We start from the raw sequence: 24,115 nt of genomic DNA on the forward strand, positions 1-24,115 counted from the left end.
TAAGAGAAAGACACTGGTGTAGTGTTGGTGGTTCTGGAGAAACTCTTCTCTGGAAACTGGAAGTGCAGCCGCTCCTAGGGATTTAGGGAGTGATTCACTGTCTGGGGCCCTGACAAAGACCGATGCACCTGTAGCGATGTGTTTTTCCGGTCTACCAAGAAAGTTTTTTTTTTTTTTTTAATGTCTTTATTGGAGTATAATTGCTTTACAATGGTGTGTTAGTTTCTGCTTTATGACAAAGTGAATCAGTTATACATATACATATGTTCCCATATCTCTTCCATCTTGCATCTCCCTCCCTCCCACTCTTCTAGGTGGTCACAAACCACCTAGCTGATCTCCCTGTGCTATGCCACTGCTTCCCACTAGCTATCTATTTTACGTTTGGTAGTGTATATATGTCCATGCCACTCTCTCACTTTGTCCTAGCTTACCCTTCCCCCTCCCCATATCCTCAAGTCCATGCTCTAGTAGGTCTGCATCTTTATTCCTGTCTTATCCCTAGGTTCTTCATGACCTTTTTATTTTTTCTTCTTAGATTCCATATATATGTGTTAGCATACGGTATTTGTTTTTGACAGTTGGGAAACTGGGTGAGTGGGAATTACTGGAGAGGGACAGGCAGGAGGAAGGGGAGTTGAGGCGTGTGTGTGTGTGTGTGTGTGTGTGTGTGTGTGTGTGTGTATAAGGGGGAAGTGAGACGATCGTATCCTCACCTGGGAAGCTTGAGCGGCCTGAAACCCAAGCCAGAGGAGTTGCTCTGCTTAAAGGTGGTCGCCCCACATTACTTGGGCAAATGAGTTCCTATCTGACTGCACTTCCCTCTGGCTGTCTAGGTGACATACTTTTGGGTAATGCCTAGAAATGCCTTGGTAATTCTGAGCCAGAAAAAGTGAGGGTGAGAAGCTTGATGGGTCAGGCCTCATTCCTGGTTTGGGTAACGCAAGGAGACTTGTGCCCAGAACAGCTTCCACCCAGCCCTCATGTAGGGCAGAGCGGGCTCTTTGAGGCTCCAAGTCTTACATTTCCTTGGGAGCAAGTTGCTGGGTCCTGATGTTGACTGATAACTTAGATATTTAGATATTCAGGTATGTGGAATGTGGGCTTTCAGTTGTAGTCTCTTGCCTGGCCCAGAAAATGTTAGGGCCTGGGAGGAAATTATTTTTCAAACATAAACTGCCTGGAATAATTCTCTAAAAGTTAGGGGCTTGCTGCTCAAAGTGTAGCAGTCAAGGCATCACCAGGGAGCATCACCAGGCCCTCTTCAGGCATTTTAATCTTAATCTGCATTTGAACTAGATTTCTTCGGGATTCTGTAAATAAAGTTTGAGCTACACTGGTTTAGAACTTAAAATCAAATGATCTCTTTCTTTAAAGATCTGCATTGATCTTAAGGTCTTTTTAGTACCTGTTGGTATACTTCTTGGTAGCTATAATAAAGTAAAGTGGCCCAAAACTTATCTCAGAATAAAATGCCCTTTGTTTTTATTTTTTTTACTATTGTGTATCTAAATTATTTAAGTAAGTAAGAAGCTTGTAATGGTTTCATAGCCTCTGAGTTGGTTTTATTTATCTACCTCAGGTAAAGGCTTGAAAGTATGGAAAAGAGTATGGATTGCACCAAAAATTATGTAGCATTCTGCAAACAACATTTTTCATGACTTTTAAAGGAGGTATTTTCAAGGATATATTTCTTCAATTTTAATTGTGCTTCCTTTTCCTCCAGGGAGTCCAATTCTTAATTTCCTAAGAAATTAAGAAATAGTGTTGGCTTAATTTTTCCCATAAAATTTTGAGGTCGGTCTTCTGGAATTAAACAATGTTGCACCTGATTACTCAATGCATATGTTGGGTTTGAGCTGGTGCAGATCCAAGGGTGTTTGTGGGTCCCATCTTAGTTTAAACTCCTGGCCAGGGTTTGGAGTCAGGTGTGGGCATTAGTTATGTTGTCTTCAGCGTCGATGTTTTTTGTACCATTTGTTTTTTGGGGGGGGGCTATTTTTTAAGGAGGAAAATATTAGAATTTTTTAGCAGTTTGGGCTCCGGCTTTTAATGGGAAAAATGAGCATGTTTGCTTCAGAATCAAAGGAGAAACTGAGATGAATATGTGGTAATTCTCTAGTGGTAAACCTGGATCATTGAAGTCAGATGTTATGAATTCATTGACTTCCTTATTCATAATTCTCTTTTATATGGGAAGCAAAAGCTTTATTACTATTGTGTATAATTTTGCTATTAACATGAGCCTAAGTAAAAAAGCCGAAGCAGCGTTTCCTTTGACTATACAAGTATAGCTTAATTTTAGTATTTTTAACCTGGAAAATAAATCCACAAGGCTTAAGAGAAGTATTTTTTTGTTGTAGAATTGTTGGTGAGGATGATGGAGGGAAACTTTTTACTCCTGAAGAATATGAAGAATACAAAAGAAAAGTCTTACCTATGCGTTTACAGAACAGATTATTCGTGAGCTGGCGATCACCAACTGGAATGGATTGTAAACTTGTGGGTCCAGAGACACTGTGTTTTTGTACCCATAGGTAAGATATTTTATTGCTAAGGTTTCTGGTGATTAGGAAGTATAAAACTGTAGCAGAGCATATCTTCCTTCTATAAATACCATTATTGGTGATCATTGGAAAACATTTGAAAACAGGCTTTTATATACCAATAATATGCCAGAAATTATTTAAGGTTTTGGGGGGCTATATTTTAAAAATTTCTGTTGTATCAGATTAGAACTCATTATGGAGTTTATCACCTTAAGCATCTTTTGTCTTACCATTGGTTAGAAAGATATTGGTGCCCCTGTGGCTTTGCCAGGGATCTTTCAGTTAGGCTGGGGAACAGAGTCTGCCTCTCCCACCACTGGACAAGGTAGTAGAGGATGGGTCATCAGACTGCAGAGCTGATTTTATTTTTTTCTCTGCAGAAAGAGTTTATTTTATTTATTCATTTTCACCTTTCATTATGAACATTTTCAGACACACTCAATATTGGAGAGTATGGTGTAATCGACCCCCACATAGCCATTCTTCAGCTTACATAAGTTATGCAGAACTGATTTTAGAGTTGCTTGAGTTGAGCTACACTGAACAGGTTACCAATCTACAAATAGAAGCATTTCTCCTCACATTTACTAATCTCCCTTTACACTTTAAGAAGTGTGTTGTATGACTACCTTTCTCTTTTATTTACACACACACACACACACACACTCACGCCTGTGAAGGATTGGTTCCAGAACCCACTGCGGACACCAAAATCTGGGGATGCTCGAGTCCCATAGCTGGGCCCTCCTGTCTGCAGATGTGGATTCAGCCACCCTCAGATCATAAACATAGTAGGAACACAATACGTGGCTGGTTTAATGCCCAGATGAGGAAGCCATGGATACTGAGGGCCTACTGCATATTTACTGAAAAAAAAAATCCGCAGTTTAAACCTGTATTGTTCAGGGGTCAACTGTGTGTGTGTGTGTGTGTGTGTGTGTGTGTGTGTATATCTTTCTTTAAACAAAAATACAAGCACACAGCTTTTTATTATAAGTGGTCCTCTTCTGAGAAAAGCGCATGGAGGAAAGGAAATACATGAGGCTCCAACCATTGATGTATGTTACCTATACCTGAGGTTTGCATTTTGCTGTGTTTATCCTGTTCTACTTTAAATTTTGTGACTGTCACAGGTCTTAGTTGTAAAGCTCAAAAGGACAAAGCTGCTTCAAGGAAAAATCACAGAAACTATTACGTGGTTTTAGGTAACGACTTCAACTTTCTGTTCCAAAGGAACCATGGGAGAGCCACCCTGTTCTGATAGTTTCTGGGGCTCTTTCCTGAGGTACTCTGTGTAGTTGCTGTTTACAGACTTGCAGTTTGCTGGAGGTTGTTAGGCAGTTGCTAGGATAAGTAATGTTGTGTATAGATTGACTTGAAATTTATTTAGCAACCCCAAATAAAAACACTGTGGAGGAATGGAGGATGAGGGTTATGTTGATATCTTTCAGAAATGAAGAGGACTTTGGTAAATTTATGTTAGTTTTATCATTTATCCTTGTAAAAATTTAGTGCCAGTCTCATATCTATGTATAATTGTACAGCATGGAATTAACCTTCAAAAGTGACCCAACCCCACTTGGATGGAAAAGTTCTTTAGTACCAGTCACTCAGTGAGATCTCTGTCTGAATTAATATTTCCCTAATATGGATGTGAAACATTGGTTATTTAAGGAAAATGAGGGATATATAGAAACATAGGAAGAAGACTCACCACCTAAAGCCAGCTGCTGTTAATATGTTTTACTATGTTCATGTACTTTTTTCTTTACATAGTTCATTTAGTTGTTAATTATATGTATGTATAAATGTTGAACCAGTTTTTCATTACAGAATCATGGAAATGTTTCCACATGGTTCGTAGTAATTGCAAATAAGATTTTTAATACCTGCTTGATATTCCAGCTAGTCCAGTGGTGTTCACTGTGTTTTCCCCAGAGCTATGACGGAGTCTCAGGGGCGTACCAGGTGGAAGGGCAAGTTAGGGGGAGGACAGACTCCAATTATGGCTCTTCGCCTTGCTTTAACCAATTCTGCTTCAATCTATTTTGTATAGTATTATGGTTCTGTAAAAGATTTTATTTAAAGAAAAGTTTTCACTGGTAAAAGAGTTTGAAAACTGTCTTCTAGTAATATACTTATCCATTCCCTTATTATGAGTATGCTTTATATATATTGCTATTGTAAGTACTGTTGCTAATGCTATCCTTATGCACAAAGCTCTTTATATACATGGAATAATTTTCTTAGGGTATATTCTTCAAAAATGAACCATCTAGGTTAAAGGATGCATCTTTTTATGTTTCTTGAAACCCTATTAAATGGGATTGGTTCTTTTGTAACACTCTTGACAGCACTGTGAAATATGTACAGTTAAGAAAACTTTGGCTCTCTTTGCTAAGTGAAAAATAGTATCTCGTTATTTTAACTTCTGTTACCTAGGATAATATTGAGAATAATAAATTTAATATTATTTTACTGAGTATCACTTAATGAGAAGGAAGCCAGTGGCCTGAGAAAATTAGGTACAGCATTTTAACAAAGAGCTTTGGCTTTGAAAGGTGTTGATAATTTATTTTGAAGTTTAAAGTTAAAAATTAAATTATATTAAAATAAATAGCATTATTATACGTTTATTGAACTTATTTCAATTTTAAGTAGCAAACCTGTGAAAATAAATGTAAATAATGCACTTTGATAAAAAGAATTTTCATGAAGAAGTTTTTTCATGCTCTTGGGTTGTGCTTCTTTATTAAAGAATCTGTAGTGGTATTTTAAGATAATTATTTGCTATTTCTTTGTATATTGTTGTGAAAATTCTTCTTAAATAATTAAAAATAAAAATCTAGATGGGTGAAGATTTTTCTGACCAAAGCAACATAGCTGACAAATACTGCATGCAGGGGAGTGTATTTTCAACCTTACTGATAAGAACAATGAAAGAAAAATAAAAATGAAAAAGAATCATTTTGCATTTAACAGAACAGCAGTTGTCATTTCTGGCAGTACCTGCATTGTGCTTTTATTTCTTCTCTTTTATTTTTTTTAGGTATAAGCAACATAAAACTGACTTTGAAACGATTCCTCAGCAGCGCCCCATCAGTCTGCCTTGTCAAGTGACGGGCTGCCCATGCAGGGCTTACCTCTACGTGCCTCTGAATGGCATGCAGCCCATTCGCTGCAGGTGCAAGCACTTTGCTGATCAGCATAGTGCTGGGCCTGGCTTTATGTGCAATGCCTGTGAGTTACATTATAATAAACACACAAACAGAATGCTTTTATCTCCTTATTGAATGTTTAATGTGTCTCTGTGCCAGTTTCATTCAGCTACAGCGACATTAAACAACTAGGATGATGGATATCTACTCTAAAATTTTATTTTTGTGGAAAATCTCAGTTATTTATATGCTTTGCAGTCATCAACCTTAATCTCTAATCTCAACCTTAATCTCATGTAATTCAAATAAGTAATAATAATAGATTTTAAAGAATCACTAGATGTGATCTGATTCAAATTTTTGAATTGTGGACGTTTTACCAACTGAATTCTATTTACAGAATAATAATCCTTAAAAAGGATTTTATAAGTCTAAAAAATTTGTATAATTTGCTGGCAGATTATTATGTTATTGCCTAAGACATAGATTGATGGGAAAAGCAAAATGTAACATGATGCTTTTAACACTTTGTAGGCAATAGCACCCTTATCTCGATACCTATACCCAAATCCCAGCCACCATCCCATATACCCTTCCTCTTCATCATCCTTTTAAAAACCCTTTGAAATAGATAGGATATATTTTAAAAATTCTTTTAAAATTTTTATTTTATTTTTACTTATTTATTTTTGGCTGCATTGGGTCTTCATTGCTGCGCACTGGCTTTCTCTAGTTTTGGCTAGCCGGGGCTATTCTTTGTTGCGGTGTGCTGGCTTCTCATTGTGGTGGCTTCTCTTGTTTCAGAGCATGGGCTCTAGGCACGCGGGCTTCAGTAGTTGTGGCACACGGGCTCAGTAGTTGTGGTTCACGGGCTCTAGAGTGCAGGCTCAGTAGTTGTGGCGCATGGGCTTAGTTGCTCTGCGGCATGTGGGATCTTCCCAGACCAAGTCTCGAACCCGTGTCCCCTGCATTGGCAGGCGGATTCTTAACCACTGTGCAACCAAGGAAGCCCTAGATAGGATTTTTTAAAAAATGGGTAAAATATTTTTCTTCAGGAGATAGTTTTTCCAGTTCTTTTTGTAGTATCTTGAATTGAAATCTTATGATGAAATATGTTATAAAACATTTTTAATGACAGTGGCAGAAATAAATATGTTTCACTGATGAAGTATGGAAGTATTTGAATAAAACTTATTTATTATGTGCCTTGGTTCCCGTACACATTTGTCAGAAGTGTGAGTGTGTAAAGATTTTGTTAATGGTGTATTCTGGACTTTTCATTTCAATGTGGCTTGTTATTTTTTTTTTTTTACAAACAGTAATTTTATTGATATGATTCACATACTATATAATTCATCCATTTTGAGGGTACAACCTAATGGGTTTTAATATATTCACAGAGTTGTGCAGTCATCACCACAATAAGTTTTAGAATATTTTCATCACTCCAAAAAGAAATTCCATATCAATTAGCAGTCATTCCTATTTCTTCCTCCCCTCAGCTCTAGATGACCAATAATCTACTTTCTGTCTCTGTGGATTTGCCTGTTCTAGACATTTCATATAAGTGGAATCATGGAGTATGTGGTCTTTTCTGATTAGCATCTTTCACTTAGTGTAATGTTTTTATGATTCGTCCATGCTGTAACATGCGTCAGTACTTCTTTCCTTTTTGTTGTTAAACAGTATTCTGTTGCATCTTTCTATGTCTTTGGGTTGGCCTTCCAATATGGCTTTTATGGGGAATTGACCCACAGAGACGTTTCCACATTATTTCTTCACCACTGTGTTGTCCCCCCCCATACCTGCTTTTAACTCAGTATTTGAGGAGAGGGCCTGTATTTCCTGGCTCTCCAATGTTTAGCTCAGTTTCCTTTAGTCCTGATTGGTTTTTCCAATTTTTTCTTTTTTGCTATGGACTCTCTTACCATTTTAGCATCTTTTAAAAGTAAGAGCAGTGGCTGGGAGGGAGTGAGTTCAGGGGCTAGGGGTAAGAGGTACAGGGGCCAGAGCACAGTGTATGAGGGATCCAGATTCAGGTGATTTTGGCCAAGCTAAGTGGTTTACAGGGCATACAGCTCATTACCTATATTTTAAAATGTTTAACTTGGTTTACATCTTGATTCAGGTTCTCAGTGTTCAGGATTCCATAGCTGCTTCACTTGTGCTTGTGGTCAGCCTGCATATGCCCATTACACAGTAGTGGAAACTAAGGAAGAAAGACTGGCTCAGAGAAAACCGGTGGGACGGGACGTTCCTTATGCAGCAATGGGAGGATTAACTGGCTTTAGCTCGCTGGCAGAAGACTACATGCGATTAGATGACAGTGGAATTGGTAAGTGACGATATATGAACTGTGAGCTTGTCATATTGTGCTAACACAATATGTGTTATGTGTGCTAACAATAATGAAGCCTTGTATTTGTTTTGCACTTTAAGTTCTTCATGTTATTTTCAAAAAATATTCTCTCATTTGATTTTTATTTTTTTAAAAAGATTTTATTGTCACTATCCGATGTATGATTATTACAGAAAAATTAGAAAACATAAAAGATCACTCCTACCCCAATACTCATACCGAAATCCCAACTCACAACCCCATTGTTTGTAATAGCGGAATAATAATTTGTTTTATTTGATATGATACAGTTTACCTGTTATCCTATTGTATGTAATTTTTGCCATTATAACCATCTCATTTTGGAAACATAGGCTTTTGTCCATGTGTGTATGTACATACATGTGTGTACATGTTATCACATCTGTAGTAATATATGATCATATGCATGTATGTCTACATGTATGCACACAAATATATCCACTTGCATATATAAAAACTTAAAGTAATATACAGAGAAGTTTAATTGGATATATCTCAAACTATTGAAGGTAGCTGGATCCTTCTGGGAAAAAGAACTATGGTTCCTATCTACTTTAAATACTTCTATGTGTGTGGATTTTTTTTTTTCATAAAAAGCATGTATTACTTTTATTTTTTTCATTACAAAGATTACAAAAACATAAATCAATATTTTCTTGTTAAAACAGATTCCAACAAGTCCCCCTTGAACACTTTTCTTAACCCCAGATGCTTTCCTAGAGGGTAATTTGCTGTCATCAATTGATTTGTATTTCTCTTTTTAACGTACATTTTTATAATGTAAACGTACATTTACTTTTTTTAAACTTAGAATAATTTTTGAAGGCCTATTATATCAGGATATACAAATCTACTTATATTTTAACTGCTTCGTAGTATTCCACACTATAGATATATATCAGTTTTCTGAACCATTTCCTTGTTCATGGCATTTAGATTGTTTCCATTTTATTTTTTTGCCTTTACAAACATCGTGCCCGCCAAATCCTTGAACTTGCTTCCTTGTGTACTATGTGAATTTGACTCTAAGGCAGATGGAGAGAAGTAGAATTGTTGGGTTGAAGAGTATGCATGTGTGAAACTGTAATACGTTCTGTCGAATTGCCCTCCAAAAATGCTGTACTTGTTTATACTTCCTTTAGTGATGTTTTAGCTTACCTATTTCCAAACATTTATGCTGATCATTGATGTCATTAAACTTAGTTTTTTTGCCAGTCTAATGTGTGAAAATGTTATCATTGTTTCAGTTCAGTTGATTTCCCTCATTATTAGTGAGATGAGAGTATTCTTATATTTAGTGTCCATTTTACTGTCTGTGAATTGTCTGTCCATATACTTTGCTTATTTTTATGTTTTTCTATTTTCTCATTGGTTTATAAGAAGTCTTCTTATATATTCTGTATACTAACCCTTTGTATTTATTTTGCAGATATTTTCTTCCAATATGTCATTTGTCTTTTGGGTTTTTTACTTCTTATTGTTGTTGTTTTACAGTTTTTAAATGTAGGAAACAGGCCTTCCCTACTCTAATTTTATAAATATGTTCTCCTTCATTTTACTTTAATGCTTAATTTTTTTGCTTTTATGTTTAGCTTTCTTATGTATCTGGAATTTACTTTTTGTGAAAGTATGAGGTGTATATAACTTTGGTTTTTGTCCAAATCAATGGCAAGTTATACAAACACCATTTTTCCCAAATAATTTGAAACTTTACCTTTACCATATTCTATTGTACTTTCTATTTTGTGCCATTGGCCTTAATTGCATATTTTGTGCCAATATTTCGTATTTTTAATTATTGTTCTTCATAGTGTGCTTTGATAATTGATATGGTAAATTCTTCCTGTTTGTGTTCATTTTTCAGGATTGCCTTGATATATTTGTGCATTTTCTCTTCTAGGTTATTTTATAACTAGCTTGTTAAATTCCATAAATAAATCCTTTTTCAATTTTTATGGATACATGATTGTATTAGGCTCATGCAGCAGTTACAGAAAACCCAGTTATCAGTGGCAAACAAAAAATGATGGTAATGATGTTGTTGATGATAATTACGACTTTGTACTGCGAGGCTTGTTCCAGCCTCTTTGTATCTATTACCTCATTTAATCCTCACAACAGCTCTGAGTTAGGTGCTATTATTAATCCTTTTTGCAGACGAGGAAACTCAGCACAGAGTAGTAAAACATCTTGTTCTGTGTTATTCAGCTAGTAAGTGGTAGGACTGGGTTCAACCCCAAAATTGTTCTGGGCTCATTAGTCAGACTCATTATTGTCTATTTCTGTGCGACTACCTTATTGTTTTCATTACTACAGCTTTATAATAAATTAATATGTATGACTTCATTTTTTTACTTTAGAATTTTCCTGACCTATTCTTCCCTTTTAATTCTTTCAGACCTTTGGCATTGTTTTTTAAAAACATTCTATTATTACAAAACTTTCTATTATTTTAGTTGAATATGTAGATTAATATAGGAAGATTTGCTGTTTTAAAATATTGAGTCTCTTCATTTCTTTGTCTTCCTCTGTGTAGCTTAGTGGAATTCTGAAGTTACCTTCATGGAAGTCCTGCACAATTCTTAATTTTATTTCTAGATATTTCATCGTTTTTATAGCTATCATATATGGATTTTTCCCTTCCTTTATATTTTCTAGCTGATTATTGTTTGCTTATGGAAAAGGAAATGTTGTATGCTGCTTTTGTTACCAGTCATTATTACTTAATCTTAAGATTTTAAATGTATATCTTTAGTTGATTTTGCATATACAGTTGACCCTTGAGCAACAGGGCTTTGAACTGCAAGGGTCCATTTATACATGGATTTTTTTTCAGTAGCAAACACTATGATACTATACAATCTGTAGTTGGTTGAATCTGCAGATATGGAACCGTGGATAACGGAAGGCTGACGGTAAAGTTATATGTGGATTTTGACTGCGTGAAGGGTCGGCACCCTTAACCCCTGCACAGTTCAAAGGTCAACTGTAATGATAGTTTTGCTTCTTCCTTTCCAATGTTTATGACTCTTCTTACTCTTTGACCAATCAGAATGACTGGTACTTTCAGAACAATGCTAAGTAATAGTGTTAGTAGCCGGCATCTTTGCCTTTTTGTGACTTCTGGTATTTTATCACTTAAGTATCTTTATCATAGAAAGAAAAAAAAACTTTTCCTTCTGGCCTCTGCTGGAAGGTGGGGTGAGGAAAGATGAGAACGAGGAGAGGAAACATAAGATGTTTTTGTCTTGATTTTAGATGTAGGGGAGCCCGGAGCAGAGGGACGTCTGCTCCATTAGCCATGTAGAGTCCTGGACAGAGATGATCTTTTGCTGGAATTTGTTCCTTTGTGATACTGAAGGAGCCTGTAGTAATTCCCAGCTCCTGTGGGGTGCTTGGAAGGCAGGTGAGCTGTGAGGCAGTGGGCCTGCCATAGCATCTGTCATAGCAAGGGGCCAAAGGTGACTGCAGAGCAGAGCTAGATGTGGTTCCCCTGAGCTCTGGGGGATTCGGTAGAAAAAGTGGCAGGCAGCTGAGAGGTCTGTACTTCTAGTGAGAGCGTGTGAGGCTACCAGGCCCTACCAAGCTGAGAGACTAAATTGCAACTTTTCCCAGCCTTTAGCGTTTGAGATCAGTAGCACACACGGCCACCAGAGAACACACAAGGACCTGGCTGGACCTGAGCCCCTTTCTCTGATCTTCCCACAGGTCACAAGAGGGAGGAGCTGGGGAAGGAGGGGTGCAGGAATCTGAAAGGCTGAGCAATTGTCCCACACTATTCACTTTATAGGAAACGACTAAGAGTTTATTTCCTTCTCTCTACCCGTGGATGGGGATAGGCATGTGGGGGAGGGGTGGTTTGTGAAGAAGTAGAGGACTTATTAATTTTTTCTGCAGCTTCCTTCCTTTCGGTCCAAAAGTGAATGTAGCAGTTGGTCTTTGTAGTTTGTGGTTTAGGATTATGATTGTTTCCCCATTTCATTGAAGGAGTTTTCTTTATTTTTTCATATTTTGTTTTTAGATGGTTTCCCAGTAAGGAATAGAGGAAAAATACACTTATTCTATCCTCTTTAACTAGAGGTTTTTAAATTCTGAATGTCTTGCTTTTGATAATGTTTTGTGATTATGTTAAGGTCTTATACTTCTTTGCTGACATACAATTACATTCGTGCATTTTTTTTTTTTCTGTGAGAAAGTTCTCTGAGAAATGCAGAAGTACTTTTATCCATTTGCCTTTACCTTATATGGCAAAAATTTATATAAACAAAAATTTTCATTGTACAGAAAGGATTTTTATAATGATTCTGCTTGGGGCTCTAATTTATTTCACATTTGAAATAACTTCTTTGTATCCTAACAAATAAAGGTTTAATTTTCATTCTTCACATATTTTATTCTCAGGTGCACCTTCAGGTGAATTTTTAGACTCTCCAGTTACAGCCATGGACCACCCATTTCTAAAAGCATTTCAAGCATCGTCTAGCTCTTCTCCAGAAACACTAACAGATGGTAATGAAATTAAATCGAGAAATATTTTTGGATATAGTAAAGAATATAGATTGATACATTTTCCAGATTACTTTTTTTCCAGTATTACCACAATTTGATTACCATTTCACTTTTATATTATCCAGACACTGAGAAAAAGCAATAATCTTCATTTTAATTGGGAAAAAATTGTTAAATCTTGGAATTATGAGGATTCTGATAATACAAAAATTTGGAGTTTTAAAACCTTATTCTGGGACATGTTATTGCTTTGATCTGAATAAGAGAGCCCTCTAGTGGACTAATTGCCTTGATCCTTTAGGCTCTCCCAAACAAGGTGTAACCCTTGATAATTATAGATTAGCAAGGTTTTACCATTTATAAATTGCACATAAAAATGAATAAAGTTCATTTTTATACATTTTTAAGTATTCTATTTCCTTTATTGAAAACAAGAATAAAAACGAAGAAGGAATTTGTATGATTTATGAGGTATTTAATATTTTAAAATATTCTGAAATGAGAATTTTCTTTGATTTATTTGTGTTTTCATACAACCTTTTCATGTACACTGACTTTTTGCACAAGGGATTTGCACAATGAAGTAATTATAAGATGTAGATAGAAGTAAGAAATCAAAACAAAAGAAAAGGACACAATTGTGTCACTTTTTTTTAGTGAGGTATAGTCGATTTACAGTATTATATTCCTTTCAGGTATACAACATAGTGATTCAGAATTTGTATAGATTATACTCTATTTAAAGTTGTTATAAAATATTGGCTATATTTCCTATGCTGTACAATATATCCTTGTAGCTTATTTATATGTAGTAGTTTCTGTCTCTTAATCCCCTTCCCCTATCTTGCCCCTCCCCAATTTCCCTCTTCCCACTGCTGACCACTAGTTCATTCTTGATATCTGTGAGTTGTGTCAACTTTCAAAGTTGATGTAACTATTACATTAAGCTGCAGTTTTGACTGAGTTGTAGTGGTAGCCAAGGTACAAAAAGGAAGGTGAGATCAGTTAAATACTTTTCCTTATTAGAAAGGAGGAGCCATGAATTCCTCGGTGCACAAGAAAGTTGTACCAGTGCTGGATTTTTTTTAAAATAAATTTATTTATTTGTTTTTATTTTTGGCTGCGTTGGGTCTTCGTTGCTGCGCGCGGGCTTTCTCTAGTTGTGGAGAGTGGGGGCTACTCTTCGTTGTGGTGTGAGGGCTTCTCATTGCAGTGGCTTCTCTTGTTAGGAGCACGAGCTCTAGGCACATGGGCTTCAGTAGCTGTGGTACGTGGGCTCAGTAGTTGTGGCTCATTGGCTCTAGAGCGCAGGCTCAGTAGTTGTGGCACATGGGGTTTCTGGATTTTTTTTTTTTTTTTTTTTTTTTTTGTGGTACGTGGGCCTTCCACTGTTGTGGCCTCTCCCGTTGCGGAGCACAGGCTCCGGACGCGCAGGCTCAGCGGCCATGGCTCACGGGCCCAGCCGCTCCGCGGCATGTGGGATCTTCCCGTACCGAGGCACGAACCCACGTCCCCTGCATTGGTAGGCGGATTCCCAACCACTGCGCCACCAGGGAAGCCCTGGATTTGATTTTTTTTTTTTTTTTTTTTTTTTTTTTTGCGTTATGCGGGCCTCTCACTGTTGTGGCCTCTCCCATTGCGGAGCACAGGCTCCAGACGCGCAGGCTCAGCGGCCCAGCTGCTCCACATGTGGGATCCTCCCGGACCGGGGCACGAACCCACGTCCCCTGCATCGGCAGGCAGACTCCCAACCACCGCGCCACCAGGGAAGCCCCCAATGCTGGATTTTAAAGAAATTTATGTAGTGACCCTCAATGATGCAGTAGCCCAAGGTTTTCAAAAACTTTTTTTCAGCAAATGCAGCCTCTGGTTGGTTAATTCTGATACTTACCTTTGATAAAGTGGTAATATCCCATTTTACCAGATAAATGGTAACATACCATTTATTAAAATGTAACTCAGTGAAGGTAATTCTGCAAGAAGCTTAGGTCAGATGGTCCAGTGTGATCCAGGGAAATACCCAGGGTTTACAGACAAATGGATAGAGAGCATATATTCTAAGCAATTTTTCTTGTTTTTCTCAACAAGGTTTGTATTAGGTAGTTGTTGGCAGTGTGGTTATACTCTGTGGTGATCATCTGGAGTCATATGATTTTTGTGTTGCTGGTTGAGGGTGAATTCATATGCTTTAAAAAGAAGAACAGGTGTTCAGGTTAATATTCTATTTTGGATGTGAAGGGACCCAACCAAGACATTCACCTGAAATGAAGGTGAACTTTTCCATGGAATTAGGTGCTTGGCTTACCTACAAGGAAAACCAGATTTTCCTTCCTGAAGCGATTTTAAGTTCCTTTCAGCACATAAACTAGTTCTTGACAAGGTATAAAAAAAGTAAATACCATGGAAATGGTTAAAATTATTTTAGTTTTGAAAAATTTCAAAGCAGGAAGTAGCATCACTTTTGGTTGCCTACACAAACTCTCTTAGTCTGTTCAGGTGGCTGTAACAAAATACCATAGACTGGGTTGCTTATAAACAGCAGAAACTTATTTCTCACAGTTCTGGAGGTGGGGAAGTCCCAGATAAAGTTGCCAGCATGGTTGTGTTCTGGTGACAGTGCTCTTCCTGATTCATAGCCAGTGCCTTCTCCTTGTGTCCTCACATGGTAGAAGGGTCTCTTTTATAAGAACACTAATCCCATTCATGAGCGCTCCACCCTCATGATCTAAGTACCTCCCAAAGGCCCCACCTCCTAGGACCATCACATTGAGCATTAGGATTTCAACATATGAATTTTGGGTGGTGGGGGGAGGGGGCAGGAACACAAACATTCAGACCTTAGTGCAAACCTTCAATAGTTACTTCTGCGCATTATCTGTTACAGTGTTACATGAATTTCTAGCTATAAAATTTAAAAAGTAGTTGAACAAAGCTAAATGAGCTCTGATGTGAAATAGCTATATGGTGTAATTTAATATGAACCACTGGAATATTTGGAGAATGTTTACCAATGAACATTACTTTTGTCTTATGATGCCCTGCTTTCTGAAAAAGAGGGAGTAGGATCAATGATTCATTTAGATCATTTCTGGTTTGAAAAACACAAAATAATCACTCAGAAGGAGGAAAGTTTTTTTTCTGTTTTTTATTTCAGAAGAATTTATAATTATATGAGTACAGTTGACTCTTGAACAACACAGCTGGGTTAGGGACCCCCCACCCCTGTGCAGTTGAAAAATCCTCGTATAAGTTTACAGCTGGGCCTCTGTATCCACAGTTCCTCTGTATCCACGGTTCCTCCACATCTGCAGATTCAACCAACCCAGGAGCATGCAGTAGTGTAGTAGGTATTTTTTGAAAAAAATCTGAGTATAAATGGATACACAGTGCAAACCCATGTTGTTCAAGGGTCAACTGTACTTAGATTTTTCTTTTTCCTTACTAGTAGGTACAAGCAGTCAAGTTTCTTCCTTAAGGAAACCTGAAGAGGACGATATGGCTTTCTTTGAAAGACGATACCAGGAAAGGGTAAGTCTGTAGGAAAACCTGCTTACATTAAGCATTTACTTATAACAGAGGTACTGTAGAACAACTATATATTGATTGTGGATCATCATTAAAAATAATTTATAACGTCTGCTTATAGCTAGTGTTAGGCCTTGAGGCTTATTTAGAACAATTCAGAGAGAAACAGGACTAATGAATATGATAATTTATGGAGGTCATAAAGATTGACTAAATATACACATAAAACTGTCAATAAAAAAAAAAAAAAACTGTCAATAATAAAGATCAACCTGAGCAGATTTGTAAATTATATATATGTTGAATTCTTTTTTTAAAATTAAGTAATTTATTTATCTTTGGCTACGTTGGGTCTTCATTGCTCTGCGCAGGTTTTCTGTGGTTGTAGTGAGTGGGGCCTACTCTGTTGTGGTGTGCGAGCTTCTCATTGCAGTGGCTTCTCTTGTTGCAGAGCACAGGCTCTAGGCACGCGGGCTTCAGTATTTATGGCACGTGGGCTTACTAGTTGTGGCTTGTGGGCTCTAGAGCGCAGGCTCAGTAGTTGTGGTGCATGGGCTTAGTTGTTCCATGACATGTGGGATCTTCCTGGACCAGGGATCGAACCCATGTCCCCTGCATTGGCAGGCGGATTCCTAACCACTGGGCCACCAGGGAAGTCCTTGTATATTGAATTCTTAATGTATAGTATTTCTTCTCCTTAGTGGCTTCTAGGTATAGGCAGACTCAAGTTAGAATTACCCAATAGCCTTTAAGAAGCAGAACACTAAACATAAACATATTTTAACAATTTTCAGGGCCCAACAACTAGTGTTGATGTGTTCCCTGCTTTCAGTAATGATAATTTTTATCAGTTCACCACCACACCATAAACTCCTTGGGGATAAGTATAGTATTTTTTATTATTTGTATTTTCCCCAGAACTAAGTACAGTGCCTTGTACATAACATGTTTTCAATAAATATTTATGGAAAATTGAAAAGATAAATACAGGTGTAATTGATATTTGCTTTCACACGTCATTTACTTACACATGTGATGTGTTTCATGTCAGTGTTCATATTTGAAAGTTTTGTTTTGTTCTTGTTTATTGCCAGGTGAGGGGATGCTGGCTTGATGAGGCATGGGGGATTGTATCTAGCCATATGGTACATTCCCCAAAGTGCTTTCCTTAGGATTATTTCATAGTTGCTTTGTGGGCATTCATTGTCTCTCTGACTAGGTAGTAAGTGCCATGAAAGTAAAGACACTCATCACTTTTTGTTGTATTCTCTACAACTCTTAAACAAGAGCTTGTTGAGTAACTAAAGGTGTGGAAAAAGGAGACCATTAAATAAATACACCATCCAAGGGCAGAGGAAGTGAGTAGGGGACAGAGAGATTAGCATATCTTTCCTAATGAAGAACTTTAAAGTAAAGGGGGACAGTCCTTGGTATGACTTAAGGCAGTGATAAATATTGTCTGTACTATAGCCATTCATCATATGTGGCTATATATGTCTAAATTTAAATAAATTAAAAATTATTTCCTCAGTCACACTAGCCACGTTTCAGGGGCTCAGTAGCCACATGTGGCTAGTGGCTACCTTGTTGGGCAGTGCAGAAAGTTCTTATGGAAAGCTCTGATCTAAGAGAAAGAGGTGGTGGTAGAATTTCAGGGGGGAGGATGAAATAGAGTGAGGAAAGAAGAGGCTATGTTTGCAGCATCATCAAGGATAGACTTTTTTTGTGTGTGTGTGTGGTACGCGGGCCTCTCACTGTTGTGGCCTCTCCCGTTGCGGAGCACAGGCTCCGGACATGCAGGCTCAGCAGCCATGGCTCACGGACCCAACTGCTCCGCAGCATATGGGATCATCCCAGACCAGGGCACGAACCCGTGTCCGCTGCATCGGCAGGTGGACTCTCAACCACTGCGCCACCAGGGAAGTCCAAGGATAGACGTTTAATCAGATCAATCTGTGTTCTTAGAACACACACATTAACAGCTGAACTTTAGTTTTTCCTCATAGGCTTATGAGGGACAGGGTTCTAGAACTCCTTCCTTCCCTCCTCCAGGAGCTTGGGTAGTGTTGACTGCCTTGAAAAACATGCTGATGGTATTTGCTTGTGGCAAAGTAAAGGGGGTAGTTCTTATCTGTGAATGTTTTAGGGGATATACCTGGCCCATCCAGACTGCTTATTATAAATAGACCTACAATTTATGGATTTATGGGATGTGGTTTATAACTCTTCAGCCTGTGTGATTTATGGATTTATGAGATACAGCTTATAACCTCTCCAGCCTTTGTTATGGAGTATAAAAACTAAGAAACTCAAACCTAAACAACTTCCTCTGAGCTGACATGTATCATACACATTGTTAGTACTCATCTTTTACTCCAAAAAACTATGACAAGCACCACTGAGGGAAAAAGGATGATTAGGAAACTAAATCTGATGGGTTCAGGGCCGCATTAGAAAGCAGTGCTACATCTGAATCTGGTTTTGCTTGTATCCTTTGCTACTCATTGGTATCATTGGGTGTGGGGAAGAATCTATGATTAGTGTGAATTGGTTTTGATAATTGAAGCCTTTGTGGTAACATAGTTTACTTTTACATATTATTAAAGAGTTGCTTCTTAGCTTCTGTAATATATCGGGTCAAATTATTTTCTTCCATTGTGGATGGCCTTTGGTCTCTTTTCCTCAATAAAGGAGAATTTTATTAAGGAAACAATTATTAAAGGTCAGCTAGGTGCAAGACGCTATGTTAATGCCAGGAAATTTAAAACAATATTTAAGGAGAGGGCAGACAGCAGAAGCAAGAAGAACTACACTCCTGCAGCCTGTGGAACAAAAACCACATTCACGGAAAGACAGACAAGATGAAAAGGCAGAGGGCTATGTACCAGATGAAGGAACAAAATAAAACTCCAGAAAATCAGCTAAATGAAGCAGACACAGGCAAACTTCCAGAAAAAGAATTCAGAATAATGATAGTGAAGATGATCCAGGACCTCGGAAAAAGAATGGAGGCAAAGATCGAGAAGATGCAAGAGATGTTTAACAAAGACCTAGAAGAATTAAAGAACAAACAAACAGAAATGAACAATACAATAACTGAAATGAAAACTACACTAGAAGGAATCAATAGCAGAATAATGGAGGCAGAAGAACAGATAAGTGACCTGGAAGACAGAATGGTGGAACTCGCTGCTGCGGAACAGAATAAAGAAAAAAGAATGAAAAGGAATGAAGACAGCCCAAGAGACCTCTGAGACAACATTAAATGCAACAACAGTTGCATTATAGGGGTCCCAGAAGGAGAAGAGAGAGAGAAAGGACCAGAGAAAATATTTGAAGAGATTATAGTCAAAAACTTCCCTAACATGGGAAAGGAAATAGCCACCCAAGTCCAGGAAGCACAGAGAGTCCCATACAGGATAAACCCAAGGAGAAACACGCCGAGACACATAGTAATCAAATTGGCAAAAATTAAAGACGCAGAAAAATTATTGAAAGCAACAGGGAAAAACAACAAATAACATACAAGGGAACTCCCATAAGGTTAACAGCTGATTTCTCAGCAGAAATTCTACAAGCCAGAAGGGAGTGGCATGATATACTGAAAGTGATGAAAGGGAAGAACCTACAACCAAGATTACTCTACCCCACAAGGATATCATTCAGATTTGATGGAGAAAACAAAAGCTTTACAGACAAGCAAAAGCTAAGAGAATTCAGCACCACCAAACCAGCTCTACAACAAACACTAAAGGAACTTCTCTAAGTGGGAAACACAAGAGAAGAAAAGGACCTACAAAAACAAACCCAAAACAATTAAGAAAATGGTCATAGGAACATACATATAGATAATTACCTTAAACATGAATGGATTAAGTGCTCCAACCAAAAGACACAGGCTTGCTGAATGGATACAAAACCAAGACCCATATATATGCTGTCTACAAGAGACCCACTTCAGACCTAGGGACACATTCAGACTGAAAGTGAGGGGATGGAAAAAGATATTCCATGCAAATGGAAATCAAAGAAAGCTGGAATAGCAATACTCATATCAGACAAAATAGACTTTAAAATAAAGAATGTTACAAGAGACAAGGAAGGACACTACATAATGATCTAGGGGTCAATCCAAGAAGAAGATATAACAATTATAAATATATATGCACCCAACATAGGAGCACCTCAATACATAGGCAACTGCTAACAGCTATAAAAAAGGAAATTGGGGCTTCCCTGGTGGCGCAGTGGTTGAGAGTCCGCCTGCCGATGCAGGGGACATGGGTTCGTGCCCCGGTCGGGGAAGATCCCACATGCTGTAGAACGGCTGCGCCCGTGAACCATGGCCGCTGAGCCTGCGCGTCCGGAGCCTGTGCTCTGCAACTGGCGAGGCCACAACAATGAGAGGCCCATGTACTGCAAAAACAAAAACAACAAAAAAGAGGAAATCGACAGTAACACGATAATAGTGGGGGACTTTTAACACCTCACTTACACCAATGGACAGATCATCCAAAATGAAAATAAATAAGGAAACAGAAGCTTTAAATGACACAACAGACCAGATAGATTTATTTGATATTTATAGGACATTCCATCCAAAACAGTAGATTACACTTTCTTCTCAAGTGTGCATGGAACAGTCTCCAGGATAGATCACATCTTGGGTCACAAATCAAGCCTCAGTAAATTTAAGAAAATTGAAATCATATCAAGCATCTTTTCTGACCACAACGCTATGAGATTAGAAATGAATTAAGGGAAATAAACGTAAAAAACAAAAACACATGGAGGCTAAACAATGCACTACTAAATAACCAAGAGATCACTGAAGAAATCAAAGAGGAAATCAAAAAATACCTAGAGACAAATGACAATGAAAACATGATGATCCAAAACCTATGGGATGCAGCAAAAGCACTTCTAAGAGGGAAGTTTGTAGCTATACAAGCCTACCTCAAGAAACAAGAAAAATCTCAAATAAACAATCTAACTTTACACCTAAAGGAACTAGAGAAAGAAGAACAAACAAAACCCAAAGTTAGCAGAAGGAAACAAATCATAAACATCAGAGCATAAATAAATTAAATAGAAACAAAGAAAACAATAGCAAAAAAAAAAAAACAAACAATAGCAAAGATCAACAAAACTAAAAGCTGGTTCTTTGAGAAGATAAACAAAATTGATGAACCATTACCCAGATTCATCAAGAAAAAGAGGGAGAGGACTCAAATCAATAAAATTAGAAATGAAAAAGGAGACATTACAACAGACACTGCAGAAATACAAAGCATCCTAAGGGACTACCACAAGCAACTCTATGCCAATAAAGTGGACAACCTGGAAGAATTGGACAAATTCTTACGAAGGTTTAACCTTCCAAGACTGAGCCAGGAAGAAATAGAAAATATGAACAGACCAATCACAAGTAATGAAATTGAAACTATGATTAAAAATTTTCCAAGAAACAAAAGTCCAGGACTAGATGGCTTCACAGGTGAATTCTATCAAACATTTAGAGAAGAGCTAACACCCATCCTTCTCAAACTCTTCCAAAAAATTTCAGAGGAAGGAACACTCCCAAACTCGTTCTATGAGGCACCATCACCCTGATACCAAAACCAGGCAAAGATACTACAAAAAAAGAAAATTACAGACCAATCTCACTGATGAATATAGATGCAAAAATCCTCAACAAAGTAGTAGCAAACAGAGTCCAACAACACATTAAAAGGATCGTACACCATAATTAAGTGGGATTTATCCCAGGGATGCAAGGATTCTTCAATATACGCAAATCAATCAATGTGATACACCATACTAACAAAGAATAAAAACCATATGATCATCTCAATAGATGCAGAAAAAGCTTTTGACAAAATTCAACACCCATTGATGATAAAAACTCTCCAGAAAGTGGGCATAGGGGGAACCTGCCTCAACATAATAAAGGCCATATATGACAAACCCAGAGCAAACATCATTCTCAACGGTGAAAAACTGAAAGCATTTCCTCTAAGATCTGGAACAAGACAAGGATGTCCACTCTCGCCACTATTATTCAACATAGTTTTGGAAGTCCTAGCCACAGCAATCAGAGAAGAAAAAGAAATAAAAGAAATACAAATTGGAAAAGAAGAAGTAAAACTGTCACTGTTTGCAGACGACGTGATACTATACATAGAGAATCCTAAAGATGCCACCAGAAAACTTCTAGAGCTAATCAATGAATTTGGTAAAGTTGCAGGATACAAAATTAATGCACAGAAATCTCTTGCATTCCAATACACTAATGATGAAAAATCTGAAAGAGAAATTAAGGAAACATTCCCACTTACCATTGCAACAAAAGGAATAAAATACCTAGGAATAAACCTACCTAAGGAGACAAAAGACCTGTATGCAGAAAGCTATAAGACACTGATGAAAGAAATTAAAGATGATACAAACAGATGGAGAGCTATACCATGTTCTTGGATTGGAAGAATCAATATTGTGAAAATTACTATACTACCCAAAGCAATCTACAGATTCAATGCAATCCCTATCAAATTACCCATGGCATTTTTTACGGAACTAGAACAAGAAATCTTAAAATTTGTATGGAGACACAGCCAAAGCAGTCTTGAGGGAAAAAAATGGAGCTGGAGGAATCAGACTCCCTGACTTCAAACTATACTATACAGCTACAGTAATCAAAACAATATGGTACTGGCACAAAAACAGAAACATAGATCAATGGAACATGATTGAAAGCCCAGAGGTATACCCACACACCTATGGTCAACTAATCTATGACAAAGGAGGCAAGGATATACAATGGACAAAAGACAGTCTCTTCAATAAGTGGTGCTGGGAAAACGGGACAGCTACATGTAAAAGAATGAAATTAGAACACTCCCTAATACCATATACAAAAATAAACTCAAAATGGATTACAGACACGATAAAACTCTTAGAGGAAAACATAGGAAGAACACTTTTTGACATAAATCACAGCAAGATCTTTTTTGATCCACCTCCTAGAGTAATGGAAATAAAAACAAAAACAAATGGGACCTAATGAAACTTCAAAGTTTTTGCACAGCAAAGGAAACCATAAAAAAGACGAAAAGACAACCCTCAGAGTGGGAGAAAATATTTGCAAATGAATCAATGGACAAAGGATTAATCTCCAAAATATATAAACAGCTCATGCAGCTCAATATTAAAAAAAGAAACAACCCAATCCAAAAATGGTCAAAAGACCTAAATAGACATTTCTCCAGAGAAGACATACAGATGGCCCAGAAGCACATAAAAAGCTGCTCAGCATCGCTGATTATTAGAGAAATGCAAATCAAAAGTACAATGAGGTATCACCTCACACCACTTAGAATGAGCATCATCAGAAAATCTACAAATAAATGGTGGAGAGGGTGTGGAGAAAAGGGAACCGTCTTGCACTGTTGGTGGGAATGTAAATTGATACAGCCACTATGGAGAACAGTATGGAGGTTCCTTAAAAAACTAAAAATAGAATTACCATATGATCCAGCAATCCCACTACTGGTCATATACCCAGAGAAAACCATAATTCAAAAAGACACGTGCACCCCAGTGTTCATTGCAGCACTATTTACAGTAGCCAGGTCCTGGAAGCAACCTAAATGCCCATGGACAGATGAATGGATACAGAAGATGTGGTACATATATACAATGGAATATTACTCAGCCATAAAAAGGCACGAAATTGGGTCATTTGTTGAGAGGTGGATGGGTCTAGAGACTGTCATACACAGTGAAGTAAGTCAGAAAGAGAAAAACAAATATCGTATATTAACGCGTATATGTGGAACCTAGAAAAATGGTACAGATGAAGCAGTTTGCAGGGCAGAAATTGAGACACGGATGTAGAGAACAAATGTATGGCCACCAAGCGGGGAAAGCTACGGGGGTGTGGGGGTGGTGGTGTGATGAATTGGGCAATTGGAATTGACATGTATACACTGATG

The 24,115-nt window shown here is 37.6% G+C and overlaps 1 protein-coding gene across 1 annotated transcript in view; it reads left to right on the forward strand.

Moving 5' to 3' along the window:
* FAM221A (family with sequence similarity 221 member A) overlaps nucleotides 1-24,115 on the forward strand; it is a 32,345-nt gene that overhangs the window by 618 nt on the left and 7,612 nt on the right. The window contains exons 2-6 of the mRNA XM_065883557.1: nucleotides 2,364-2,537; nucleotides 5,599-5,789; nucleotides 7,836-8,042; nucleotides 12,489-12,596; nucleotides 16,042-16,124. Of these exons, the coding sequence (XP_065739629.1) occupies nucleotides 2,364-2,537; nucleotides 5,599-5,789; nucleotides 7,836-8,042; nucleotides 12,489-12,596; nucleotides 16,042-16,124 (763 nt within the window). The remainder of the gene's footprint in view (nucleotides 1-2,363; nucleotides 2,538-5,598; nucleotides 5,790-7,835; nucleotides 8,043-12,488; nucleotides 12,597-16,041; nucleotides 16,125-24,115) is intronic.

Source organism: Phocoena phocoena, chromosome 9 (assembly GCF_963924675.1).
Source record: "Phocoena phocoena chromosome 9, mPhoPho1.1, whole genome shotgun sequence".
Classification (NCBI taxonomy): domain Eukaryota; kingdom Metazoa; phylum Chordata; class Mammalia; order Artiodactyla; family Phocoenidae; genus Phocoena; species Phocoena phocoena.